Source organism: Panthera uncia (assembly GCF_023721935.1).
Source record: "Panthera uncia isolate 11264 chromosome C1 unlocalized genomic scaffold, Puncia_PCG_1.0 HiC_scaffold_3, whole genome shotgun sequence".
NCBI classification, from domain to species: domain Eukaryota; kingdom Metazoa; phylum Chordata; class Mammalia; order Carnivora; family Felidae; genus Panthera; species Panthera uncia.
Genome location: NW_026057584.1, coordinates 54,034,907 through 54,058,099, shown reverse-complemented (window position 1 = coordinate 54,058,099; position 23,193 = coordinate 54,034,907). Strand labels below are relative to the sequence as shown.

The window sequence follows — 23,193 nt, the reverse complement described above, 5'->3', positions numbered from 1 at the left end:
CAGGAACCAGCATGCACCCACACTACTTACCTAACTTTCTTGCACCAAGTTGTCCTCCCCATCCCTGCACCTCAAGCTTCAGCAGATCTGCCCTTCCCAGCCATGTTCCCCTGAGTCCCAGCACTGCAGGTTCCTCCCTTAGAAGACCAGCACCAACCCTACCAACACCATATCTCCTGACCCACATGTTTTCTTTTTAATGTTTATTTATTTTTGAGAGAGAGAGAGAAAAAAAAAAAAACAGGAGGGGGCAGAGAGAGGGAAATAGAGGATCCAAAGCAGGCTCTGCATTGACAGCAGAGAGCCCAATGTAGAGCCCAAATCCACAAACTATGAGATCATGACCTGAGCCAAAGTCAGACATTCAACCGAATGACCCACTCAGGTGCCCCTGACCCACATGTTTTATGAGACCTCAGTCTGGACAGCAGAAAGGGTAGTTCTTGTTTGGCAAGCAACCACTGCACATCTTGCTGCCAATAATTGGCAAAGACAGCTGATGTAGACAACTGAACTGAAGAAAAGAGGCCAAGACCCAAAGGCAGAGCACATGCAACATATATAGGAGACACTCTCTAAAGTGCCAGCATCTGGGGAACAGGGGACACTGTACTGCAGGGCACTATAGGACCTCTTCTTCATAAGGCTATTATCATCAAGTGCAACAGAAGTAACTTACTTTCCTAAAATGCAGAAACAGACACACAAAGTCAGACAAAATGAGGAAACAGAGAAATATCTCCCAAATGAAAGAAAAGGACCAAATCACAGCAAGAGACCAACGCAAAATAGATATAAGTAATATGCCTGAAAGATAATTTAAAGTAATGATCATAAAGAACCATATGATCCTGTCAATAGATGCAGAAAAGGCATTTGACAAAATTCAGCATCCTTTCTTAATAAAAACCCTTGAGAAAGTGAGGATAGAAGGAACATACTTAAACATCATAAAAGCCATTTATGAAAAGCCCACAGCTAATATCATCCTCAATGGGGAAAAAATGAGAGCTTTCCCCCTGAGATCAGGAACACGACAGGGATGTCCACTCTCACCGCTGTTGTTTAACGTAGTGTTGGAAGTTCTAGCATCAGCAATCAGACAACAAAAGGAAATCAAAGGCATCAAAATTGGCAAAGATGAAGTCAAGCTTTCACTTTTCGCAAATGACATGATAGTATACATGGAAAACCCAACAGACTCCACCAAAAGTCTGCTAGAACTGATAAATGAATTCAGCAAAGTCACAGGATACAAAATTAATGTACAGAAATCAGTTGCATTCTTATACACTAATAATGAAGCAATAGAAAGACAAATAAAGAAACTGATCCCATTCACAATTGCACCAAGAATCATAAAATACCTAGGAACAAACCTAACCAAATATACAAAAGATCTGTATGCTGAAAACTATAGAAAGCTTATGAAGGAAATTGAAGAAGATATAAAGAAATGGAAAAACATTCCATGCTCATGGGTTGGAAGAATAAATATTGTTAAAATGTCAATACTACCCAAAGCAATATACACATTCAATGCAATCCCAATCAAAATTGCACCAGCATTCCTCTCGAAGCTAGAACAAGCAATCCTACAATTTGTATGAAACCACAAAAGACCCCGAATAGCCAAAGTAATATTGAGGAAGAAGACCAAAGTGGGAGGCATCACAATCCCAGACTTTAGCCTCCAGTACAAAGCTGTAAGCATCAAGACAGCATGGTATTGGCACAAAAACAGACACATAGACCAATGGAATAGAATAGAGACTACAGAATTGGACCCACACAAGTATGGCCAACTAGTCTTTGACAAAGCAGGAAAGAATATCCAATGGAAAAAAGACAGTCTCTTTAACAAATGGTGCTGGGAGAACTGGACAGCAACATGCAGAAGAATGAAACTAGACCACTTTCTTACACCATTCACAAAAATAAACTCAAAACGGATGAAGGACCTGAATGTGAGACAGGAAACCATCAAAACCCTAGAGGAGAAAGCAGGAAAAAACCTCTCTGACCTCAGCTGCAGCAATTTCTTACTTGACACATCTCCAAAGGCAAGGGAATTAAAAGCAAAAATGACTATTGGGACCTCACCAAGATAAAAAGCTTCTGCACTGCAAAGGAAACAATCAACAAAACTAAAAGGCAACCGATGGAATGGGAAAAGATACTTGCAAATGACATATCGGACAAAGGGCTAGTATCCAAAATCTATAAAGAACTCAGCAAACTCCACACCCAAAAAACAAATAAACCAGTGAAGAAATGGGCAGCAGACATAAATAGACACTTCTCTAAAGAAGACATCCAGATGGCCAACAGGCACATGAAAGGATGCTCAACATCACTCCTCATTAGGGAAATACAAATCAAAACCACACTGAGATATCACCTCATGCTAGTCAGAGTGGCTAAAATGAACAAATCAGAAGACTATAGATGCTGGAGAGCATGTGGAGAAACGGGAACCCTCTTGCACTGTTGGTGGGAATGCAAACTGGTGCAGCCACTCTGGAAAACAGTGTGGAGGTTCCTCAAAAAATTAAAAATAGATCTACCCTATGACCCAGCAATAGCACTGCTAGGAATTTACCCAAGGGATACAGGAGTGCTGATGCATAGGGGCACTTGTACCCCAATGTTTATAGCAGCACTTTCAACAATAGCCAAATTATGGAAAGAGCCTAGATGTCCATCAACTGATGAATGGATAAAGAAATTGTGATTTATATACACAATGGAGTACTACGTGGCCATGAGAAAGAATGCAATATGGCCTTTTGTAGCAACGTGGTTGGAACTGGAGAGTGTTATGCCAAGTGAAATAAGTCATACAGAGAAAGACAGATACCATATGTTTTCACTATTATGTGGATACTGAGAAACTTAACAGAAGACCATGGGGGAGGGGAAGGGGGAAAAATGTTACAGAGAGAGAAGGAGGCAAACCATAAGAGACTCGTAAAAACTAAGAACAAACTGATGGTTTCTGGGGGTGGGAGGGAGGGGAAAGTGGGTGATGGGCGTTGAGGAGGACACCTGTTGGGATGAGCACTGGGTGTTGTATGGAAACCAATTTGACAATAAATTTCATATTAAAAAAATAAATAAAGTAATGATCATAAAGATACCCACTGAACTGAAGAAAAGAGTGGAGGACATCAGTGAGACCTTTAACATAGAGATATAAAAGGACCAAAAAGAGATCAGGAACACTAAATGAAATTAAAAATACAGTTGATGGAGGGGTTCCTTGGTGGCTCAGTTGGTTAAGAGTCTTCCTCTTGGTTTCAGCTGAGGTCATGATCTCACAGTTTGTGAGTTCAAGCTTTGCATTGGGCTCTGTGCTGATGGTACAGGGCCTGCTTGGGATTCTCTCTCTCTCCCTCTCTCTGCCCCTCCCCTGCTCATGCACTGTCTAAATAAATAAATAAATAAATAAATAAATAAACTTAACAAAAAAATTACTTAAAAAAAAGTTTAAACAAATACACTTGATGTAATAAATAGCAGGCTAGATGAAGCAGAGGAAAGAATTAATGACCTGGAATACAGAGTAATGGAAAGTAACCAAGCTGAACAAAGGAGAGGAAAGAAAATTATGCAGATAGAGAATAGTCATAGGGAACACAGTGACTCCATCAAGTATAATAACATCCATCATTATAGGGATCTCAGAAAATAAGGAAAGAGATAAGGGGGTAGAATATTTATTTGAAGAAATAATAGCTGAAAACTTTCTTAATCTGGCGAAGGAAATAGATATCCAGATTAGGAGGCACAGAGATCCCAAAAAAAGTTCAGCCCAAGTACGTCCACACCCAGACATGTAGTAATTAAAATGGCAAAATGTAGTGATGAAGAAAAAATTTTAAAAGCAGTAAGAGAAAAGGAGACAGTTACATACAAGGGAAATCCCCATTAAGCTATCAGCAGATTTTTCAGCAGAAACTTTGCAGGCCAGAAGGCAGTGGCATGATATATTCAAAATGCTGAAAGGGAAAAGTCTGCAGCCAAGAATACTCTATCCAGCAAGGGAATCATTCATAAGGAGAGGTAAAGAGTTTCTCAGACAAATAAAAACTAAAGGAATTTATGACCACTAAACCAACTCTATAAGAAATATTAAAGGGGACTTCATGAGTGGAAAGGAAGACCATAAGTAAAAGTGTATATATTAAAAAAAAGCAGTAAAGCCAAGTATTTCTGTAAAAATCAGTCAAGAGACTCATAAAATAAAAGTGTGTAAAATACAATACTATATACCTAAAATGTGGAAGGGAGAGGAATAAAGAATGGATTCAAACTTAAGCAACTATTAACTTAGTAAAGACTGCTAGATGCAGAAGGTGTTATATACAAACCTAATGATAACCACATATCAAAAACCGTAGCAGATATGCAAAGAATAAAGAGAAAGGGATCCAAGTATACCACTTAAGAAAGCCAACAAACCATGAAAGAGAGCAAGAGAAGAAAGGATCAGCGAAAATCTATTGGGGGAAAAAAGTAACAAAATGGCAATGAATACACACCTATCAATAATTACTTTGAATGTAAATGGACTAAATGCTCCAATCAAAAGACTTAGGGCAACAGAGTGGATAAAAAAACAAGACCCATGTATATTATGCCTACAAGACACTCATCTCAGACTGAAAGACACCTGTTAATTGAAAGTGTAGGGCTGGAGACACATTTACCATGAAAATTGATGCCAAAAGAAAGCTGGGATAGCAGCCTATATAAACAAAATAGACCTTAAAATAGACTGTAACAAGAGACAAAGAAGGACACCATATAATAAGAAAGGTGACAATGCAACAAAAGGATATAGCAATTGCAAATATTATGCACCCAACATGTAAGAACCCAAATACATAAAATTGTTAATAACAAACATAAAGGAACTAATCAATAGTAATACAATAATAATAGGAGACTTTAACACCCACTTACATTGATGAACATATTATCCACACAGAAAATCAACAAGTGACTTTGAATGACACATTGGACCAGATGGACTTAACAGACATATTCAGAACATTCCATCCTAAAACAAGAGAATACATATTCTTTTCCAATACACATGGGACATTTTCTAGAATAGATCATGTATAAGGCCCCAAGACAAGTCTCAACAAATTTTAAAAAAATCAGTCACACAATGCATCGTGCATCTTTTCTGACCACAACACCATGAAACTAGAAATCAACCACAAGAAAAAATCTGGAAATACCACAAATACATGGAGGTTAAATAATGTGCTCTTAAACAATGAATGGGTCAACCAAGAAATCAAAGAAGAAATGAAAAACTACATGGTAACACATGAAAATGAAACACAGTACAAAATCTTTGGGATACAGCATAAGTGGTTCTAAGTAAATAGCAACACAGGTTTCCTTCAAGAAGCAAGAAAAATCTCAATGAAAATACCTAACCATACACCCAAAGGAGCTAGAAAAAGAAGAATAAAACACAAACCCAGCAAAAACCAAAAAACAACAACAAAAAACCCCTAAAGTCTAATAATAAAGATAAGAGCAGAAATAAATGATATAGAAATTAAAAAAAAAAACACAATAGAATAGAGCAATGAAACCAGGTTCTTTGAAAAGATCAACAAAACTGATGAACCACGGGGTGCCTATGTGGCTCAGTCAGTTGAGCATTCGACTTCAACTCAAGTCATGATCTCACGGTTTACAAGTTCGAGTCTTGCTTTGGGTTCACTGCTGTTAGTGCAGAGCCCACGCTGGATCCTCTGTTCCTCTCTCTCACTTTCCCTCCCTTCTCCCCACCCTCCCTCCCTCTCTTTGTTTCCCTCTCTCTCTCTCTCTTTTTCTCTTTCTCAAAAAAAAACATTAAAAAAAATCTGATAAGCCTCTAGCAAGACTCACTATAAAAATGGAGAGAGAGAGAGAACCCAAATAAACAAAATTACTAATGAAAGAGGAGAAATAATAAGCAACACCAAAGAAATACAATTGTAACATAGTATTATGAAAAGCTATATGCCAACAAATTGGACAACTTAGAAGAAATGGCTAAATTCCTAGAAACATATAACCTACCAAAACTAAAGCAGGAAGACATAGAAAATTTGAATAGATGGATCACCAGCAATGAAATTGAATCAGTAATCAGAAAACTCCCCCAGACCAAAAGTCCAGGACCAGGCAGCTTCACAGGCAAACTTTACCAAACATTTAAAGAAGAGTTAATACCCATTCTTCTCAAACTATTACAAAAAATACAAAAGGAAGGAAAATTCCAAGTTAATTCTATGAGGCCAGTATCACCTTGATACCAAAATCAGATAAAGATACCACAAGAAAAGAGACTACAGTCCAATATCTCTCATGAATGTAGATGCAGAAATCCTCAACAAAATATTAGAAAATCAAATCCAACAATATATTAAAAATCATACATCACAATCAAGTGGGATTTATTCCTGGGATGCAAGGGTGGCTTAATGTTTTCATAATAATCAACATGATATGTTACATCAATAAGAGAAAGGATAGAAACCATATGATCATTTCAACAGATGGAGAAAAAGCATTTGACAAACTACATCATTCATGTTTATCATTCATGATAAACACCCTTAACAAAGCAGGTCTGGAGGGAACATATCTCAACATAATATAGGTATAGAAAAACCCACAACCAACATCTTATCCAATGGTGAAAAACTGAGAGCTCCCCCTACGGTCAGGAACAAGACAAATGTCATGCATATCATGAAAAATGTCATCATTTTAATTCAACATAGTATTGGAAGTCCTAGTCACAGGAATTAGACAATATAAATAAATAAAAGTCATCCAAACAGGTAAGGAAGAAATAAAACTCTTATGATTTGCAAATGACATGATAATATATATAGAAAACCCTAGAGACTCCATCAGAAAACTACTAGAACTGATAAAAGAATTCAGTAAAGTCACAGGATACAAAATTAATGTACAGAAATCCATTGAATTCCTGTACACTAATAATGAAGCAGCAGAAAGTGCAATTAAGAAAACAATCCCATTTACAGTTGCACCAAAAATAATAAAATATCTAGGAATAAACTTAACCAAAGAGGTAAAAGACTTCTACTCTGAAAACTATAAAACACTGATGTAAGAAATTCAAGATGACACAAAGAAATGGAAAGACATTTCATGCTCATGGATTGGAAGAACAAATACTGTTAAAATGTCTATACTACCCAAAGTAATCTACATGTTTAATGCAATCCCTATCAAAATACCACCAGCATTTTTCACAGAACTAGAACAAACTATCCTAAAATTTGTATGAAACCACAAAAGATTTCAAATAGCCAAAACAATCTTAAGAAAGAAAAACAAAACAAAAAGAAAGAAAACACAATTCCAGACTTCAAGTCATATTACAAAGCTATAGTAATTAAAACTGTATGATACTGGCACATAGACACATAGGTCAATAGAATAGGACAGAAAACCCAGAAGTAAACCCACAGTTATATGGTCAACTAATCTTTGACAAAGGAAGAATGAATATACAATGGGAAAAAGACAATCTCTTCAACAAATGGTCCTGGGAAAACTGGACAGCCACATGTAAAAGAATGAAATTGGACCACTTTCTTTCACTGTACACAAAAATAAACACAAAATGGATTAAAGACCTAAATATGAGACTGGAAACCATAAAAATCCTTGAAGAAAGCACAGAAAGTAATCTTTCTGACATCAGCTACAGCAACATTTTTCTAGATATGTCTCCTGTGGCAAGGGAAATATAAGCAAAAACAAACTATTGAAACTATATCAAAATAAAAAGCTTTTGCTCAGCAAAGGAAACAATTAACGAAACTAAAAAGGCAATGTACAGAATGGGAAAAGATATTTGCAAATGACATACCCAATAAAGAGTTATTATTCAAAGTATATAAAGAACTGATACAACTCAAAACCCAAAAACAACCCAGTTTAAAAATGTGCAGAAGACCTGAACAGACATTTCTCCAAAGAAGACATACAGAGAGCCAACAGACACATGAAAAGATACTCAATGTCACTCATCATCATGGAAATGCAAATCAAAACTACAATAAAATATCACCTCACACTTGTCAGAATGGCTAAAATCAAAACCACAAGAAACAAAAAATTTTGGCAAGGATGTGGAGAAAAGGAATCCTCTCACATTGTTCGTGGGAATACAAATTAGTACAACCATTGTGGAAAACAGTATACAAGTTCCTCAAAAAATTAAAAATATAACTACCTTACAATCCAGGAATCTCACCACCCAAAAAATACAAAAACACTAATTCAAAGGGATATATGCACCCCTATGTTTATTGCAGCATTATTTACAATAGCCAAACTAGGGAAGCAGCGCAAGTGTCCATCGATAGATTAATGGATAAAGAAGATGCAGTATATATACACAGTGGAATATTATTCATCAAATATAATGATGTCTTGCCATTTGCAACAATATGGATTGAACTAGATAACATAATGCTAAGCGAAATAAGTCAGAAAAAGACAAATACCATATGGTCTCACTCATATGTGAAATTTAGGAAACAAATGAGCAAAGGAAAAAAAGGGAGAGAGAGGCAGGTCAAGAAACAGACTTCTAACTACAGAGAACAAACTGATGGTTACCAGAAGGGAGGTGGGGAGGGGGATAGGGGAAATAGGGGGTGAGGATTAAAAAGTACATTTATCATGTTGAAAAAAATAAAATAATAAAAAATGCATTTAAAATTGATGGTAAATAACAAGTAGTCATGAAAAGCTAAAAGAAAAATTAAATTAAATTAAAAAATAAATAAGACCACGGGGCTATCATTAAGAATACATGGAGGGGGAGGGGTACAGACACACGGGTGCAGACGCAAGCACAGCGATTCGTGAGGAGGCTACTGCAATGAGCTTGGCAAACATGCAAGTGGCTCAGTCCCCAGGACAGTGGTGGAGATGGTGAAAAATGATAGGATTCTGGAGCTATTTAGAAGATACAGCCCAGGTGATTTCCTCTAGGAAGTGAAGACTCTTTTGATCTAAGTAGCTGCAAGGATTGAGTTGCCTTTAAGGTGAGGGAACCAGGTGGAAGAGATTTGAGTGGGAATTCTGTTCATGAGACCCTGTTGACCCTGTCTCTCTGGAAAGGCTGTGCTTAGGCTCCTCAGTACTCACCACCGACCTTTGCCTGCACAGGCACGCACACACACACACACACACACACACACTCATATATGCACACTCACACACTCTCACCCACACATTCACATACACACTCATGCACTCTTACATACACACACATGCACTCACACACTCCTATCCCATTAGCAAATGCTCTCATGGATTCTTCCCAAATAAGCTCCAAGCCTCTTCAGTGAGAACAGCCTATTCAAAAGGGCTATGAAGAAAAGAGGCTTAAAGTTGCCTATAAGAAAAATAAGATCACAAATCTAAAGTAGCAAGAAGAAACCAAATACCCAGTATTTTCCAGATATATTTACAAATGTGCAGACATGTGTGTAATATATACAGCCAGTGGCTCTTCTTGTTCCTGGAATGCAGAGAAGCAAAATGACTGCACAAGCCAACTGCTGTGTAAGGTAATGCTGCACAGCAATCCCAGATTGCAGGAACATCTTACAGAAATGGTTTGAAGCCCATAACATGTGTCCTTGAACATTCAGTGTTTGAAAGTGCTGGTTACTGATAGGCAAGAAGTGACAGTATTTTTCAAGATGTGAGTGTCTGGGTAGAACATCTATACTATACATACAGTGACATCAGATACTGTGATCATGTTAGCATGACAGTTCATACAAAAGGAGAGGTGCCTAACCCTATCTGAATACTCCCTATGAGCCCCCTTGTGAGTAGTTTCTTTAAATCTTTCTCAGGGACTTACTGTACACATGAATGAGAATCTTTAAGTATCTTTATCACTTACATATTGAATCTTAAAAAAAAGAAAGAAAGAAAGTCAAATTCAGAAAAAGAGTAGAAAAGTAGATGCCAGGGGCTGGGGGCTGGGAAAATAGGGAAAGGTTGGTAAAAGAGGTGGCAAACTTTCAGTTATAAGATGAGTAAGGTCTGAAGATCTAATGTATAACATGGTGATTATAGTGGATAACACTGTTGTATAATTGCAATTCCCTAAGAGGGTGGAACTTAACTGTTTTCATACACATGAAAAGATAAATATGTGAGGTGATGGATGTGTTAATTGTTATGGGAGCAATCTTTTCACAGTGTATACATATATCAAATCATCAAGATGTACACTTTAAATATCTTACAATTATATGTGTCAATTATATCTCAACAAGCTGAAAAAGGAAAAAATGATTCAAATCTCCAGATTCACAATGCAGGGGATCTCTGTATTACAAATACCAGGTTTACAAAGAATTCACCCTGCACACCCTTTCTGTGCCTGTAATGCCCTATTACCATCATAGGACATGCTATTTTTCAGCTTCAGAAGATAACGTGGCATTTGGGACCAAAGGGTGTCATGCTAAGTGAAATAAGTCAGACAAAGAAAGACAAATGCCACATGATTTCACTTACATGTGGCATCTCAAAAACAAAACAAATGATTAAATGAACAAACAAGAACAGAACACAGAAACAAACTCAGGAAATATAGAAAACAAACTGGTGGTTGCCAGAAGAGACAAGGGTGGGGGATGAGCAAAATAAGTCAAGGGAATTAAGAGGGACAAACTTCCAAGAAAAAAAAGGGGGAAAAAGATGACAAAGAAACACTTTACTTTTAAGAGTAGGTAGAACTTAGGGGTGCCTGGGTGGCTCAGTCAGTTAAGCCTCTGACTTTGGCTCAGGTCACAGTCTCATGGTTTGTGAGTTTGAGCCCCTTGTCAGGCTCTGTGCTAACAGCTCAGGGTCTGGAGCCTGCTTTGGGTTCTGTGTCTCCCTCTCTCTCTGCCCTCCTCAACTAGCACTCTGTCTCTCAAAAATGAATAAATGTTTTAAAAAAATTTTTGAAAAATAGCAAGTAGAAGTTAGAGGCAGCGTTGGGTTTGGCCATTCTGCAAATCACCTCACTTTTCAGCATTGCCTAAAATTCCACTCTTGTGTTTAGATTAATAAACATTTACTTTAAAAAATTAGAGATGGGATGGGGTGGTGGAAAATTTTAAGAAGAAGAAAAACAAAAGTCATGGACTGTTAAGAAGGTGGCAGACATTCACACATTAGTGTAGATCAGATTTCTTTCCTTCTAACACTGCATCCATCTTTCACAAAGTTTTGACCATTATTTCTCTGCTGCTTTAAAATCAAGTCTTCCTATCAAATTATGTTTAATCCATAATTATGTAGTAGAGAGAATGACTCATGACCTCCCAGCCAAACTGAAAGTCACTTACAAACCACAGCAATTTAGAAGTCTGGCAAGGGCCAACATGGGGTAACATGTTGCCGCCAGCTTTGTTTCTAATAGAGTCATCTACTGACCCAACAAATGCTAGGTGTCCCAGACTCCTCTACTGGATGCTTCAGGAAGTCCATAAATGAATATGTCATGGCCTTGTTTTAGAGAAATTCACAGCCGTGGAGAAATTAAACATGTGGAGATACCAGACATGTGAACAACTGAAATGCCAGCAAGGATGGAAAAGTTGCTTTAATTAAACAATAAGCAATGCTCTGTGAGAAAAAGAAGGGAGGGGTGCCTGGGTGGCTCAGGTAGTTAAATGTCTGACTTCAGCTCAGGTCATGATCTCACAGTTCGTGGGTTCAAGCCCCACATCCGGCTCTGAGCTGAGAGCAATGAGCCTGCTTGGGATTGTCTTTCTCCCTCTCTCTCTGCCCCTCCCCCACTTGCTCTCTCTCTCTCACAATAAATAAAAATAAACTTAAAAAAATAATAGAAGGGAAAGGCAAGTGCTGGGAGTATCCAAGAGCTTCCCAGAGAAGGAGTCTGGATACACTGTGTCCCAAGGTCATCAGGCTAAGATTTGCATAGGGCTCACCGTCTAGGCTAGAATGGAGACAGAGCTTTAGATAGACCCTCTCTGCCCCATGTGCTGACCTCAAAATATTGTCTAGACACCCTAAATGTGAATGCTACTCTCTTTGTTTTGCTTCTGGGCTAACTTCTGTGGGGCCCAATCTTGAATTACATACCGAAGTCTGTTTACAGCTTCTGTCTCCGCTTAGCTTTTCTGACTAAGGCATTTAACACTTGCCCCTGGTTTCATTTTTGAAGCACACTCTGTGTTCATTCTCCTCCTCTTCCTCTTTGGTAACCAAGCTGACCTCAGGCTATGCCTATTTTTTTTACCTTCACTCTTCCCATGTCAACTCCAACACTATCACTTGCAATTAACTTTGAAAAAGAAGAAGAAAATGAGGGGAAAAACTTGAATACTGAGAGCACAGACTAAATCAAGACTAAAGGTGAGAACAAATGTGGAAGGCATGGAAATGATAAGAAGGGTCGGTTCCTGGGGCACCTGGGTGGTTCAGTCGGTTAAGTGTCTGACTTTGGCTCAGGTCATGACCTCGCAGTTATGAGTTCGAGCCCCTTGCCGGGCTCTGTGCTGATGGCTCAGAGCCTTGAGCCTGCTTCAGATTCTGTGTCTCCCTTCCTCTCTGCCCCACCCCCGCTTAAGCTCTGTCTCTCTCTCTCAAAAATAAACAAACATTTTTAAAAAATTAAAAAAAAAAGAAGGGTCGTTCCTCCTGAGAACAGTAAGGGAAGCACCTGTTCCCAGCCTCTCTCCTGGATTTGTCAAGGGCCATCTTCTCCCTGTGTCTCTTAACATCATCTTTCCTCTGTGCATGTCTGCCTCTGGGTTCAAATGTCCCCTTTTAAAAAGCTATATAGATCTAGGATCCACCCTAATGACCTCATCTTCACTAATTGCTTCTGCCATCACCCTGTTTCCAAAAGAGATCGTATTCTGACATGCTGGGTGTTATGACTTCAACATAGGAATGTTGGGAAAGACAATTCAAGCCATAACAGTAGCCAAGGAAAAAGTGGAATAGTATCTTAAGGGTTGAGCAGCAGTGTTTTGTTTTTGATTTGTGACACTAAAATATAATTGAGAGAAGATGGGAATGGGTGACTGAAAAATGAGGTATTAAGAAGAGAGACTCAAACTGAAGAGATGGAAAAGGTGGGACCTAGAACAGTGGACAGAGGCTTAGATTTGGAAACGAGGGGATTTGGAAAAGAGGTGAAAATTTCAGACAACAAGGGCAGAGAAGAAAAAAGTCAAGCAATTTTACCTTTTGTGGCTGAGTGACTCTGAGGTTAAGCAAAGCCTGTCCGGGAGCTTTAAAAGAGGATAAAAGTTTGTACTGGTTATTATGGAGAACAGAGCAGGGAGTTAACAGATGATAAATAAAGGAATTCATGGGGCGCCTGGGTGGCTCAGTCAGTTAAGTGTCTGACTTCAGCTCAGCTCGGAGCCTGGAGCCTGCTTCGGATTCTGTGTCTCCCTCTCTCTCTCTCTCTCTGCCCTTCCCCACTTGTGTGCACGCACTCTCTCTGTCTCTCTCTCTCAAAAAAAAAAAAAAAAAAAAAAACATTTAAAAATAAATAAATAAAGGGATTCATGAGGCTAACTGATAATAGGCCATTTCCTTTTAAATAGATCTAATCAGAAAATTCTGCAAATGTTTCATCTTCTTTCAGAAGTAGAAACAGAGAAAATGAGTGATTGAGTTTACTCACAAGTAGCGCTGGTGGCCCAGGCTGAAGACTATGAGGAGGGAAGCCAGGAAAGGGCAAAAGGAAAGAGAATGTGGGGAGAGCAGGGTCAGATGATGCTCTGGAACCAAGCGCGGCCACAGGACTGGGAAGCCGAGGTGAAGGCCTTTGGAATGATGAACATCACAGAGATCTAAGGCCTCAGTATTGAAAGTCTCCAAGTGGATGCTGAAGTGGAATAGAAAGGCTGTAGGGATTTAAGGGGTGAGTGTGTTAAGCCATAAGAAAATGCTTCTCTGGTGTCTGCTTTAAATCGACTCATTTTTGCTATTATGATTATGATAGCAGTATTACCTTGAGTTGTAATAATAGTTTAACTATACAAATCCATGTTTTGTGGAAATTTTATTTAAGGGCTAAATGAGGAAGAAGGTGGAGGAGGAAAGGAAGAGAAGGAGAAGAAGGAGGAAGAGGACAGGGAGGAGGAAGGTGGACGGTAGTGGGGGGTAGGAGGAGGGAAAGGAGGAGGGGGAAGGGAGGGGTTGGAAGAAAACGTATAAAGAATTATTGTAAAAGTCATAAGTAAAAAAAGAGGGAGAGGAAACTTTTTCTAAGCCTTTAAACTTAACGAGCTGGTGAAGATTCTGTAAACAAAATGACAGCAGGTAGTTTTAAACCTGGTGATCATGGAATACAATGTTCTTTTTTTCCTTCCTTAACTCACCTCTTTCTTAGATGGGCATAAACATTTCTGAGGGACTTTCTAAATCAAATTTCCCCTAGAAATGAAAGCATATGGTTCACTAAGCTTTAAATTAACCCACAAGTTAAGGCTCCAGTAAGTTTACCAATGTGAAAAAGCCCATCACATTGTAGATTTTCCCAATGCTTACAGGCAAATGCAGTACTATTTATACTTATTTTGCCTGTTAGTAATGAAATTGTTTCTAATTTATATTCTGTAAAAAGTGACATCTGCTTTTAATTGGGAAGTTCATTAAAAAAATCAGACAAGTAAAACAAATTATTCACTAAAATGAAGACAGAGGAATTGAAATGCACTAATGCAGGTGCCTTTACTGTTGGGACTCACTTAACTTCTGCCTTGAGACATTTCAGATCCAGACCCCACTTTATTTTTTCCATTACATAAAACATTATAAAAGAAACAACCTCTGCTTCATTTTATACATTTTCCTTGTAATCACCGGAGATGATGTAAGCTGACTCGCTGCAGCAGTATGTTTTATAGTGGTTTTACCATTTTCTCACAGACCTTCAGTGAAAGAATTTGGGGATGTAATGAAAGTTCAAATAGAATAGCCAGCTTCTTTATACAGGTTAATACGTGCCACAATGAGAAGAAAATGATGTATGATATAGGTATATGGTTTAATAACATGTAATCATTAAAAAATATTTAAAATATGCATTTCAATGGAGAAATGCTTATGATTATAATGCTAACTGGAAAACTCACAGTGCATACATACACAATTTTGTATATAAAAACAATACATACACAATTTTGTACATAAAAACATATAGTGTATTATACTCACATACCCAGTTTGGGGATATTCAATTTTATGTATATTTTCTATTTCCTTCCCATTCCCATCCACATCCACACAGTGTGGTTTCACATTTCTTTAGTTTTATGTATTTTCTAATTTTTCTAAAATGAAAATGCATTATGTAATCAGAAAAATAAAACAATAAACATAATATTTTTAAAGAGCCGCTTCCTTGTAGTGGCTCTACTGATGATAATTATGCATTTAAATTATTCAAATAAGCTTACGAGAGATTCTGCTTTACTTTCTTATCTCATAGTTATAAATATTTTGTAACTTTAAACTTGGCTTTTTCCTCTAAATACAGTTTATGTGGGACTTAAGGACTGGTATTTTGTAAGATCCCCAAATAATACTTTTTGAAGGAACTTGAGGCTAAGATCACAAATCCAATTTATGAAATCACTCAGCAACAACTGGAAAATATTTTCAATGACTTGGAAAATCGGATTAGATGATGAATCATGGAAGATGGTTTTAATCTTGAAATGAGGAATGTGAATTCTACTATATGAAAACATTGAAGATGATATTTCTATACATGTCAGAATACCAAAGATCATTGTTAGCCAAGGACTTCATAAACAACATATAGTCATCTGGAAAATTAAGGAGAATATGGACATACAGGAAATAAATGGGAAAACCTCTAAGTCAGTGCCTCTTAAACTTTAGTGTCAATTCAAATCCTCTGGGGAAATTTGTTAAAATGCAGATTCTGACCCAGAAGGTTTAGTGGTTAGAGTCTGAGATTCTGTATTTCTAAGACTTCCAGATGCTGCTGCTGTCTGTGGGCCACATGTTGAACAACAAGGCTATAAGTCTCCTTTAAGCCTTCAAGATGGGGATTGGAGTGCCTGAATGGCTCAGTCAGTTAAGCATCAGACTCTGGGTTTCAGCTCAGGTCATGATCTCACAGTTTGTGGGATTAAGGCCCACATCAGGCTCTGCATTTACAGCATGGAGCCTGTTGGGGATTGTCTTTCTCTCTCCACCCCCTTCCCCACTTGTGTTCTCTCTCTCTCTCTCTCTCTCTCTCTCAAAATAAATAAATATATTTTTTTAAAAAAAAAGCAAGGCATGATATCCTCAATCTCAAAAGACATTACACTCCACCTAAAGTTGTTCTCATCAAAATTGAAACACTTTCTAAGTGACTTTCCTGTCTTCAGTATCACTCCTTCTCATTCTGATTATTCACAGTTTCCAAGGTAATCTTCAAAAATGCAAGTCAGTTTCACCACTACTATACTTGGATGGTACCTCATTGCCCATCATGTCTCTAACCCAAATGCTTACAGGGGCTGGGCACATAATGTGAATGAGGTAAAACAAAGGTGGGAGGGGAGGTAGTAATGAGGAATGGTAGGGACTGTGGCAAACTGGAGTGCATATGCCTTCTCTAAAGGAAATAGCTATTACAGGGCTCCAGCCAAGTGTTGTTATGTCTATATGAAAAGGTGAGCCTGATATTACCATATCTCCCAGTTTTTTTAGAAGGAGAAATCTGGATTGCTTTTTTCATAAAAACATAACCATTTTAAGATTGACAAAATTAATTAATTTGATGACCCAAACTACCTAGAATCTCTGAGCACGAGGTTCAGATCTCAGCAGTTTTTCAAAGCCCAGGTGTTTCTAGTATGCATGAACTACAAAGGGTCTGAACTAAACCAAGCTTTGAAGAAACAGAAGAGGATTAATAGCCTACCACAGTGGTATGAGAATTACTTTAAACTGAAAACATCTAAACAATCTGCAGTCACAGAAAGAAATATTACCTAAACTTAAGCAAAGTCTCCTGAAAATATCACTACCATTGACTCTCTTCCCAGAGAATTTCCTAATTGAAAGAAGACTGACTCTTAGTACGAGGAAGTATAAATTCAGCTGCCATAAACTCTCCCACTGGGAAACTTCCAGCCAGGAAGAATACAAACTGCCCATTTCATTTACATCAAAAAGCCCAACAGAACCTTCCATACCCTTCCACTGGGGCCCTCAGCCCCCACCCCCTTTTTGTTAAATTGATATACATAAACCTGAACTTCTGGCTATTCCACAAATTTTCCATTACTGTGACCTCCCATGCATATATGAAAATAAACCTTGTCTTTACTCCTGTTAATCTATTGTCAATTAATTTGTAGGCACCAATCAATGCACACAAATTGGAAAAGTTTTCCTCCCAAGAGAAGTTCAAGTTCATTCCTGAAGGCAGTTCTTATATGAACATTATTTCTGATGTATAGGAGAAGGAATGATTATACCTCCTCAAAAGAGATAATAAGGAAGTATTTATTTATATACTATGTTAACACATCCTAAAAACAACTGTGAGCTCCAAAGTTTGAATTCAAGCCTTGGGGAATCAAATTCATATATGAGAAAATCTAGGAGTATGTAAGGCTCTTAACCAAAAGGTGGTTTATAATCATCAAGGTCTGCTATTTCTTTATCTGCGACATATGTAAAAGGAAAATATCTTTCTTATTTGGTAAACAAAGTATAATGATTTAATACAATTTACTCATAGTCAAAGATTATAATAAAAATTCCTTTTGTTCAATTATTTCAACACATTCTGAATAAGGTATCATATTTATTAAGACATAGGGAGTTTTCCAAATTCCTATTTGAATATATTCCAGTAAGAAATGATAGAGGCATTTTCAAAATTTATTTAGAAAGAACTTACTGTGTAGACTAACAAGCAATACAGAACAGCTTCCTGCTGTTCAATTTAGCTGTGGGGAGCAGAAACACCTACTTTCCCTGTGTTACCAGATTATTTATGAATTTCACTAATAAATCCCCAGCTTGAGGCCTTATTTATACATTAAACCTCCTTTGAAAGAAACGTTCCCCCTTCCTTTCCTCATATCCATACCCAAACAAAACTCCAAAATATAATATGCTGGTTCCTGCTTAAGGTCATATAAAATTGGAATCCTTCCCTAAGAACAAGGAATGAGATGGTTGAAAAAGGACACATGAAAACTATTTGAACATTTACACCATTCATGGGGAAAGAAAAACATTTTTGAGCCACTACTAAAATGTGGGTGCTTTCACAAATATTGTTTAATATGAAATTTATTGTCAAATTGGTTTCCATACAACACCCAGTGCTTATCCCAACAGGTGCCTTCTTCAATACCCATCACCCACTCTTCCCTCCCTCCCATCCCCCATCAACTCTCAGTTTGTTCTCAGTTTTTAAGAGTCTTTTATGCTTTGGCTCCCTCCTTATCTTTTTTTTTCTTCTTCCCCTTCCCACAAATATTTTCTAATTGAGTTTTCACACCTCCTCATTATAGGTGAGGAAGGTAAGGCTAAAAGACATCAAATGCCCCCAAAGTTACACAGTAAGTGACAGCAGAGATTTGAACCATTTTTAAAATGTGGACATAACCCATTATAACATTATAATCTATTTTTAGAAAACTTGTTCATCCAGGTAGGAAGAGGGTCAGTCAGTCCAAGGTTGCTAAGGAAAGTATCTAACCGGCAAATGTTGGTAGGTCCTTGCAGAACACTTAACACCGTAAATAAGACTAATTACACAGGGTCCTGAGTTTAGAAGAGCCCCATGCTTGGTTTAATGCTCTGCTGTTGCTGTATTGAAATCTCAGCAATTTATTAAGAAAGGCCTCTACATTTTCACTTTACGGTGGGCCCTACATATTCTGTAGTTGGTCCTTTTTCTAAAGGCCAACAAAGTGAGAAGAAAGTTTACAGATATGAGAACTTTCCTTGAGGAACCAAAAGGTGGTTGGGTCCCAGTGTCAGGAGCATATGTCTTAGAATAGAATAAAGTTAGACACCCTGGCAGGAGATATGCCAGGGGACAACTTTCTGGGTTTGACGCTTTCTTTCTGCACCTACTTGGTCAGTGCTTGTCAACGTACCATTTTTGGGACAGAAAATAGTGGCTCCAGTCCAGTTCCCTCAATACAAGAGGGAAGAAATAACATCAAGATGACACTGGAATCTGACCAGGTAGATGGTTACTATATGAGAGATAATCAAACTGATCTGTTTCTTAGTGAGCCCTCTCTAATTCTCACTAAGTGAAAGGGATAGAACTTAACCCCGGGAAATGGGTCTTGAAACAAAGCAGAATTGAAAGTCCAATCAGTGGGAGGTCCTTCAAGGGGTCCCCTTCTTTGTATGTGTCTGGGGTAGAGGGGAAAACCAGGAATGGTTGAACCCTAATTGAAACAACAGAAGCTCTCTGCACTCAACTCAAGGGCACCCAGCCCCGCCCCCCCAACTCATCTAGAAGGGGTCAAGTTATACCACTAGCTTTCACTGCCTTACAAGTTAGACCACTAGGTTAGACCACTAGCCTTCCATGCCTTACCAGTCAAAAATTGCTGATATCCCAAGGGAATATTAACTAGAGAAAAATAACATCTGATGAACACACACAACACACTAAAATACCTGAATCAGAGGAAGTAGAATTAAGGCGCTGGGCAGATCAAACATTTAATATATGAATAAAGTATATCTTAAGATATAAAGAAGAACATTAGATAAATGAAGCAGGACAAAACAATTACAAAGATGAATCAGTGTGAGGCAACGGCATGAAAAATGGAATCGCTGAAGTGAAGAACTTGGCAACAGGGCTGAATAACAGAAGAAGTTCAGTAAAAGTACCCATGAGCTAGAAGGTCAGGCATTAAGAAGGGATAAAGAAATAGGAGCCAATTAAAGTTGTGAAAGATAGAAGTAGAACATTACTATCTATATGAAAGAACTTGTCAAAGTCCTGTAAGAACTGAGGTTATAGGTCAACAAATACTTTCTCCAGACTGAGATTTTCCTCAGGGCTGTGAGGAACCATGTATTACAGGGAATATAACTCCAAGTATGTCTAAATTTTGTGAATAAACCACTTTTGTTTTAAAGGAGGCGACAATTCTGTGAAATTCAGGTCATCTCTTCGGCTTAGCATTTAGGGATTTTGATAGAATTTTCACTGAAACAAACTTAAGAGTTTGACACCCAGAGAAGAAACTGCTGTTTAGCCTTAACAACAACAAAAAATAATAATAATTTCCTAAACAGATAAACCAATTGCGGAAAAACTTTAAAGAACTTTAAAAAATCATCCCCCATAATAGTCTTCTGTAATTGAATCTTTTATCGATCAGGCAAATATTCAAACCAAACACATGGGATACCTATGTATACTGCAGTGTTCCGAGAGAAGCCATAAATAAACAAACAAAAGCATCATGATCTCTCTGAGACTTCAGTCCAGATAAATGCAGTCTACTGCTTCCCCTGCCTGTCCCCCCTCCCCATGCCTGCTGCCAATCCCACCCTTCCAAACATGTAAATATTTATTTGGTTTGTCTTCCTTAGTTTCAACCCTTATCTAGTAGTGCTCGCCCATTGTTTTCCAGAGTTTCAAGACTTGCTGTAATCTATAGCTATCAACCACCCAAGATATTAATAATAGAAAGTTCTCTAAGTCTTGATACTGATTAAAGTTTTCACTGTTCCCACTCAATCTACTACAAATGAACTTTTGTTTCCTTACAGATTAAAATGGGGCACGTGTAAAGAACTTTGGAAAGTATTTATAGACCCCACACATACAAATGAATCAATTTCCAAATAACAAGATGCCAGGGGGAGAGGAGCCCCTCTACACAGCCGGCCACTCTGCTCATCTTGCTTTAAGTATTTCATGATTCCATTTTGCACATTCCACATACCTACAAGTGGTTGACTGGCCAGTAGCCATTACTTTTTTACAAAAAGAAGAAATGTGAAACAAGTCAAGGAAATGGGGAAATATAAGTGGGAACAGCAAGAAACTATGCCTGGAAATCATAAAAGTAATAGCATAATGAGACTTCATGTAGGGAAAAGATTTTTTTAGAAAGCTAGAAGAATGTAGTTTAAGAGTTTGGTCCTTGGAGTTAGACAAAACCTGGAATCAAATTTCAGCTCTGCCACTGACAAGATATATTACATTGGTCAAGTTACTTTGCATCTCCAAGCCTCTGTTTTTTGTTTGTTTTGATCTCTAAAACAATACCTACCCCTTATGGGTTTGTGATCATTTATATAACGCATCTCTTGAATACAGTGTCTGATACATACTAACTATTCAAAAGAAGATAGTTATTATTGTTGTAGAGGCTGTTTTGTTGGTTATTACTCTAGAAGCCCAGTCAGTAGGCAGTGGTATTAGCTAATGCTATCAGAATCTTTTCTGTGTAAATAGTGATTACTCAGAGAGAGTTTTGGTATTTCTCTATATTACCTACAGAAGTGTATTCAAAAGAAGTCCATGCATTTTTAAATTATTTTTTAATGTGTCTCTTACCTTTGCTTTTATTATCAATTCCTCATGCTTACAGATTAGTTCCTCATTATCTGAAAGTGATGAGCCCAGACTTTGTTCCTGTAAATCTTTTATGGTTTTCTGAAACCAACAAGTAACCTAGGTAAGAAGCAACAAAGAGAAACCAAAGTTCAAGTGATTAGAAAAGGCAAGTAGAAATTCATAAGTATTTTCTTAATTTTTCAAAACTTAAGCTATTTCAGTCTCTTTTTACATAAGCTCATTTCACATGTTAAATTCATATGATTGGGTTTTTATTTTTTCTTCATTTCAATCTCTACATAAGAGAAAAAAATAGGGCAATTCCTGAAAAGCATGAAAATGATATATCAGTTCAGTAGATTACACGGAATAAAGAAAATAATTCAAAAATCTGCTAACAACAAAATAGGTTCCTGCAGTCTATAAATCATGCATTCTTTTAGGATATAGATCTTTTCTGGATAAGAATATGAATGTGAGTATAGTTATTACATAAACTCACATGAAGCTATTAAACAGCATATGTAGAATTATATTTCCACTCTAAAAATACAATGCAAAAATACTTAGTTTGTTGCAATTGCTGAAAATCTGTATTCAGAAAATGGAGAAGTTTTTAAAATTCTGTTGATATAATAAATAGCTAAGGGCATGACTCACATTCATTTAGACTTGATTTATAATACATGCTTTACACAGGGTTGAAACAACAAATAGCAAAAGACTTGAAAGAAGCTGCACATTTTTAAATGGTGACATAAGTGGACATAGGACTGCTGATATGGAGACCCTAGATGCAGATTCCTTATTCCAGTTAAATCAAAGAGGATTTCACTCTCAAATCCTACGCAGTATTATCTTCATGATCACATCACAGCTACTGATCCCTAATAGCCCACACACAACATGCTAGACAGTTTGCTACTTGCTTTTTGGGCCTCATTTCTATTTCTCTCCACAACTCTCTAACAAGTATGATATCATCACTGTAGTGGTGAGGAGAGGTGAAGCAGCTTATCCAGGGCCATACAGTAAGAGGCAGAACCAGGATTTGCCTGCAAACCTACATTAATCCAAAGTTCATTCTCTTTCCACTGTGCCCTGCTGCCATCTTAGATCACCTAAAGTCTTACAGCCCTGGTCATTAGGGAGAATTACTTCAAACCTGAAAAATGAATCCTGGCACCCCATTCAGAATGGTGGGCAGTGCTCAAACATTATACTATGTCTTTTTACAGACTAGGTTGTCTTATCCGCAACAGCCTTGGGATTTTCTGAACTCCTATAACATGGAGAAATGCATGAACCAGGTGGTCAAAGAGAAAGCTAGGTTAGTCCTGAAGCTCTCCACATAATAAATGTACCCCCTACACACACACACACACTACGCAAAAATCAAGTTAGGAGTTATCTAGAATAGAACATTCCATTATCAATACAGGGCTGATATCACAAAGCTGGTTATGAGATAAAATGGTTTATACCAACACTTAGCATTTTTCAGCATGGAATAAGCAGTACAACTGGGGGCAAGAGGGTTTCTCCAGGTT

General features: G+C 37.6%; 1 protein-coding gene across 3 annotated transcripts in view; it reads right to left on the bottom strand.

Annotated features, from left to right (window-relative positions):
* CCDC141 (coiled-coil domain containing 141) overlaps positions 1–23,193 on the bottom strand; it is a 227,171-nt gene that overhangs the window by 124,500 nt on the left and 79,478 nt on the right. For all 3 annotated transcript variants that reach the window (XR_007454356.1, XM_049615429.1, XM_049615430.1), the window contains exon 6: positions 21,644–21,760. Coding sequence is in view for 2 of the 3 variants with exons in the window: in XM_049615429.1 (XP_049471386.1) it covers positions 21,644–21,760 (117 nt within the window). In the remaining variant the exon portion in view is untranslated. The remainder of the gene's footprint in view (positions 1–21,643; positions 21,761–23,193) is intronic.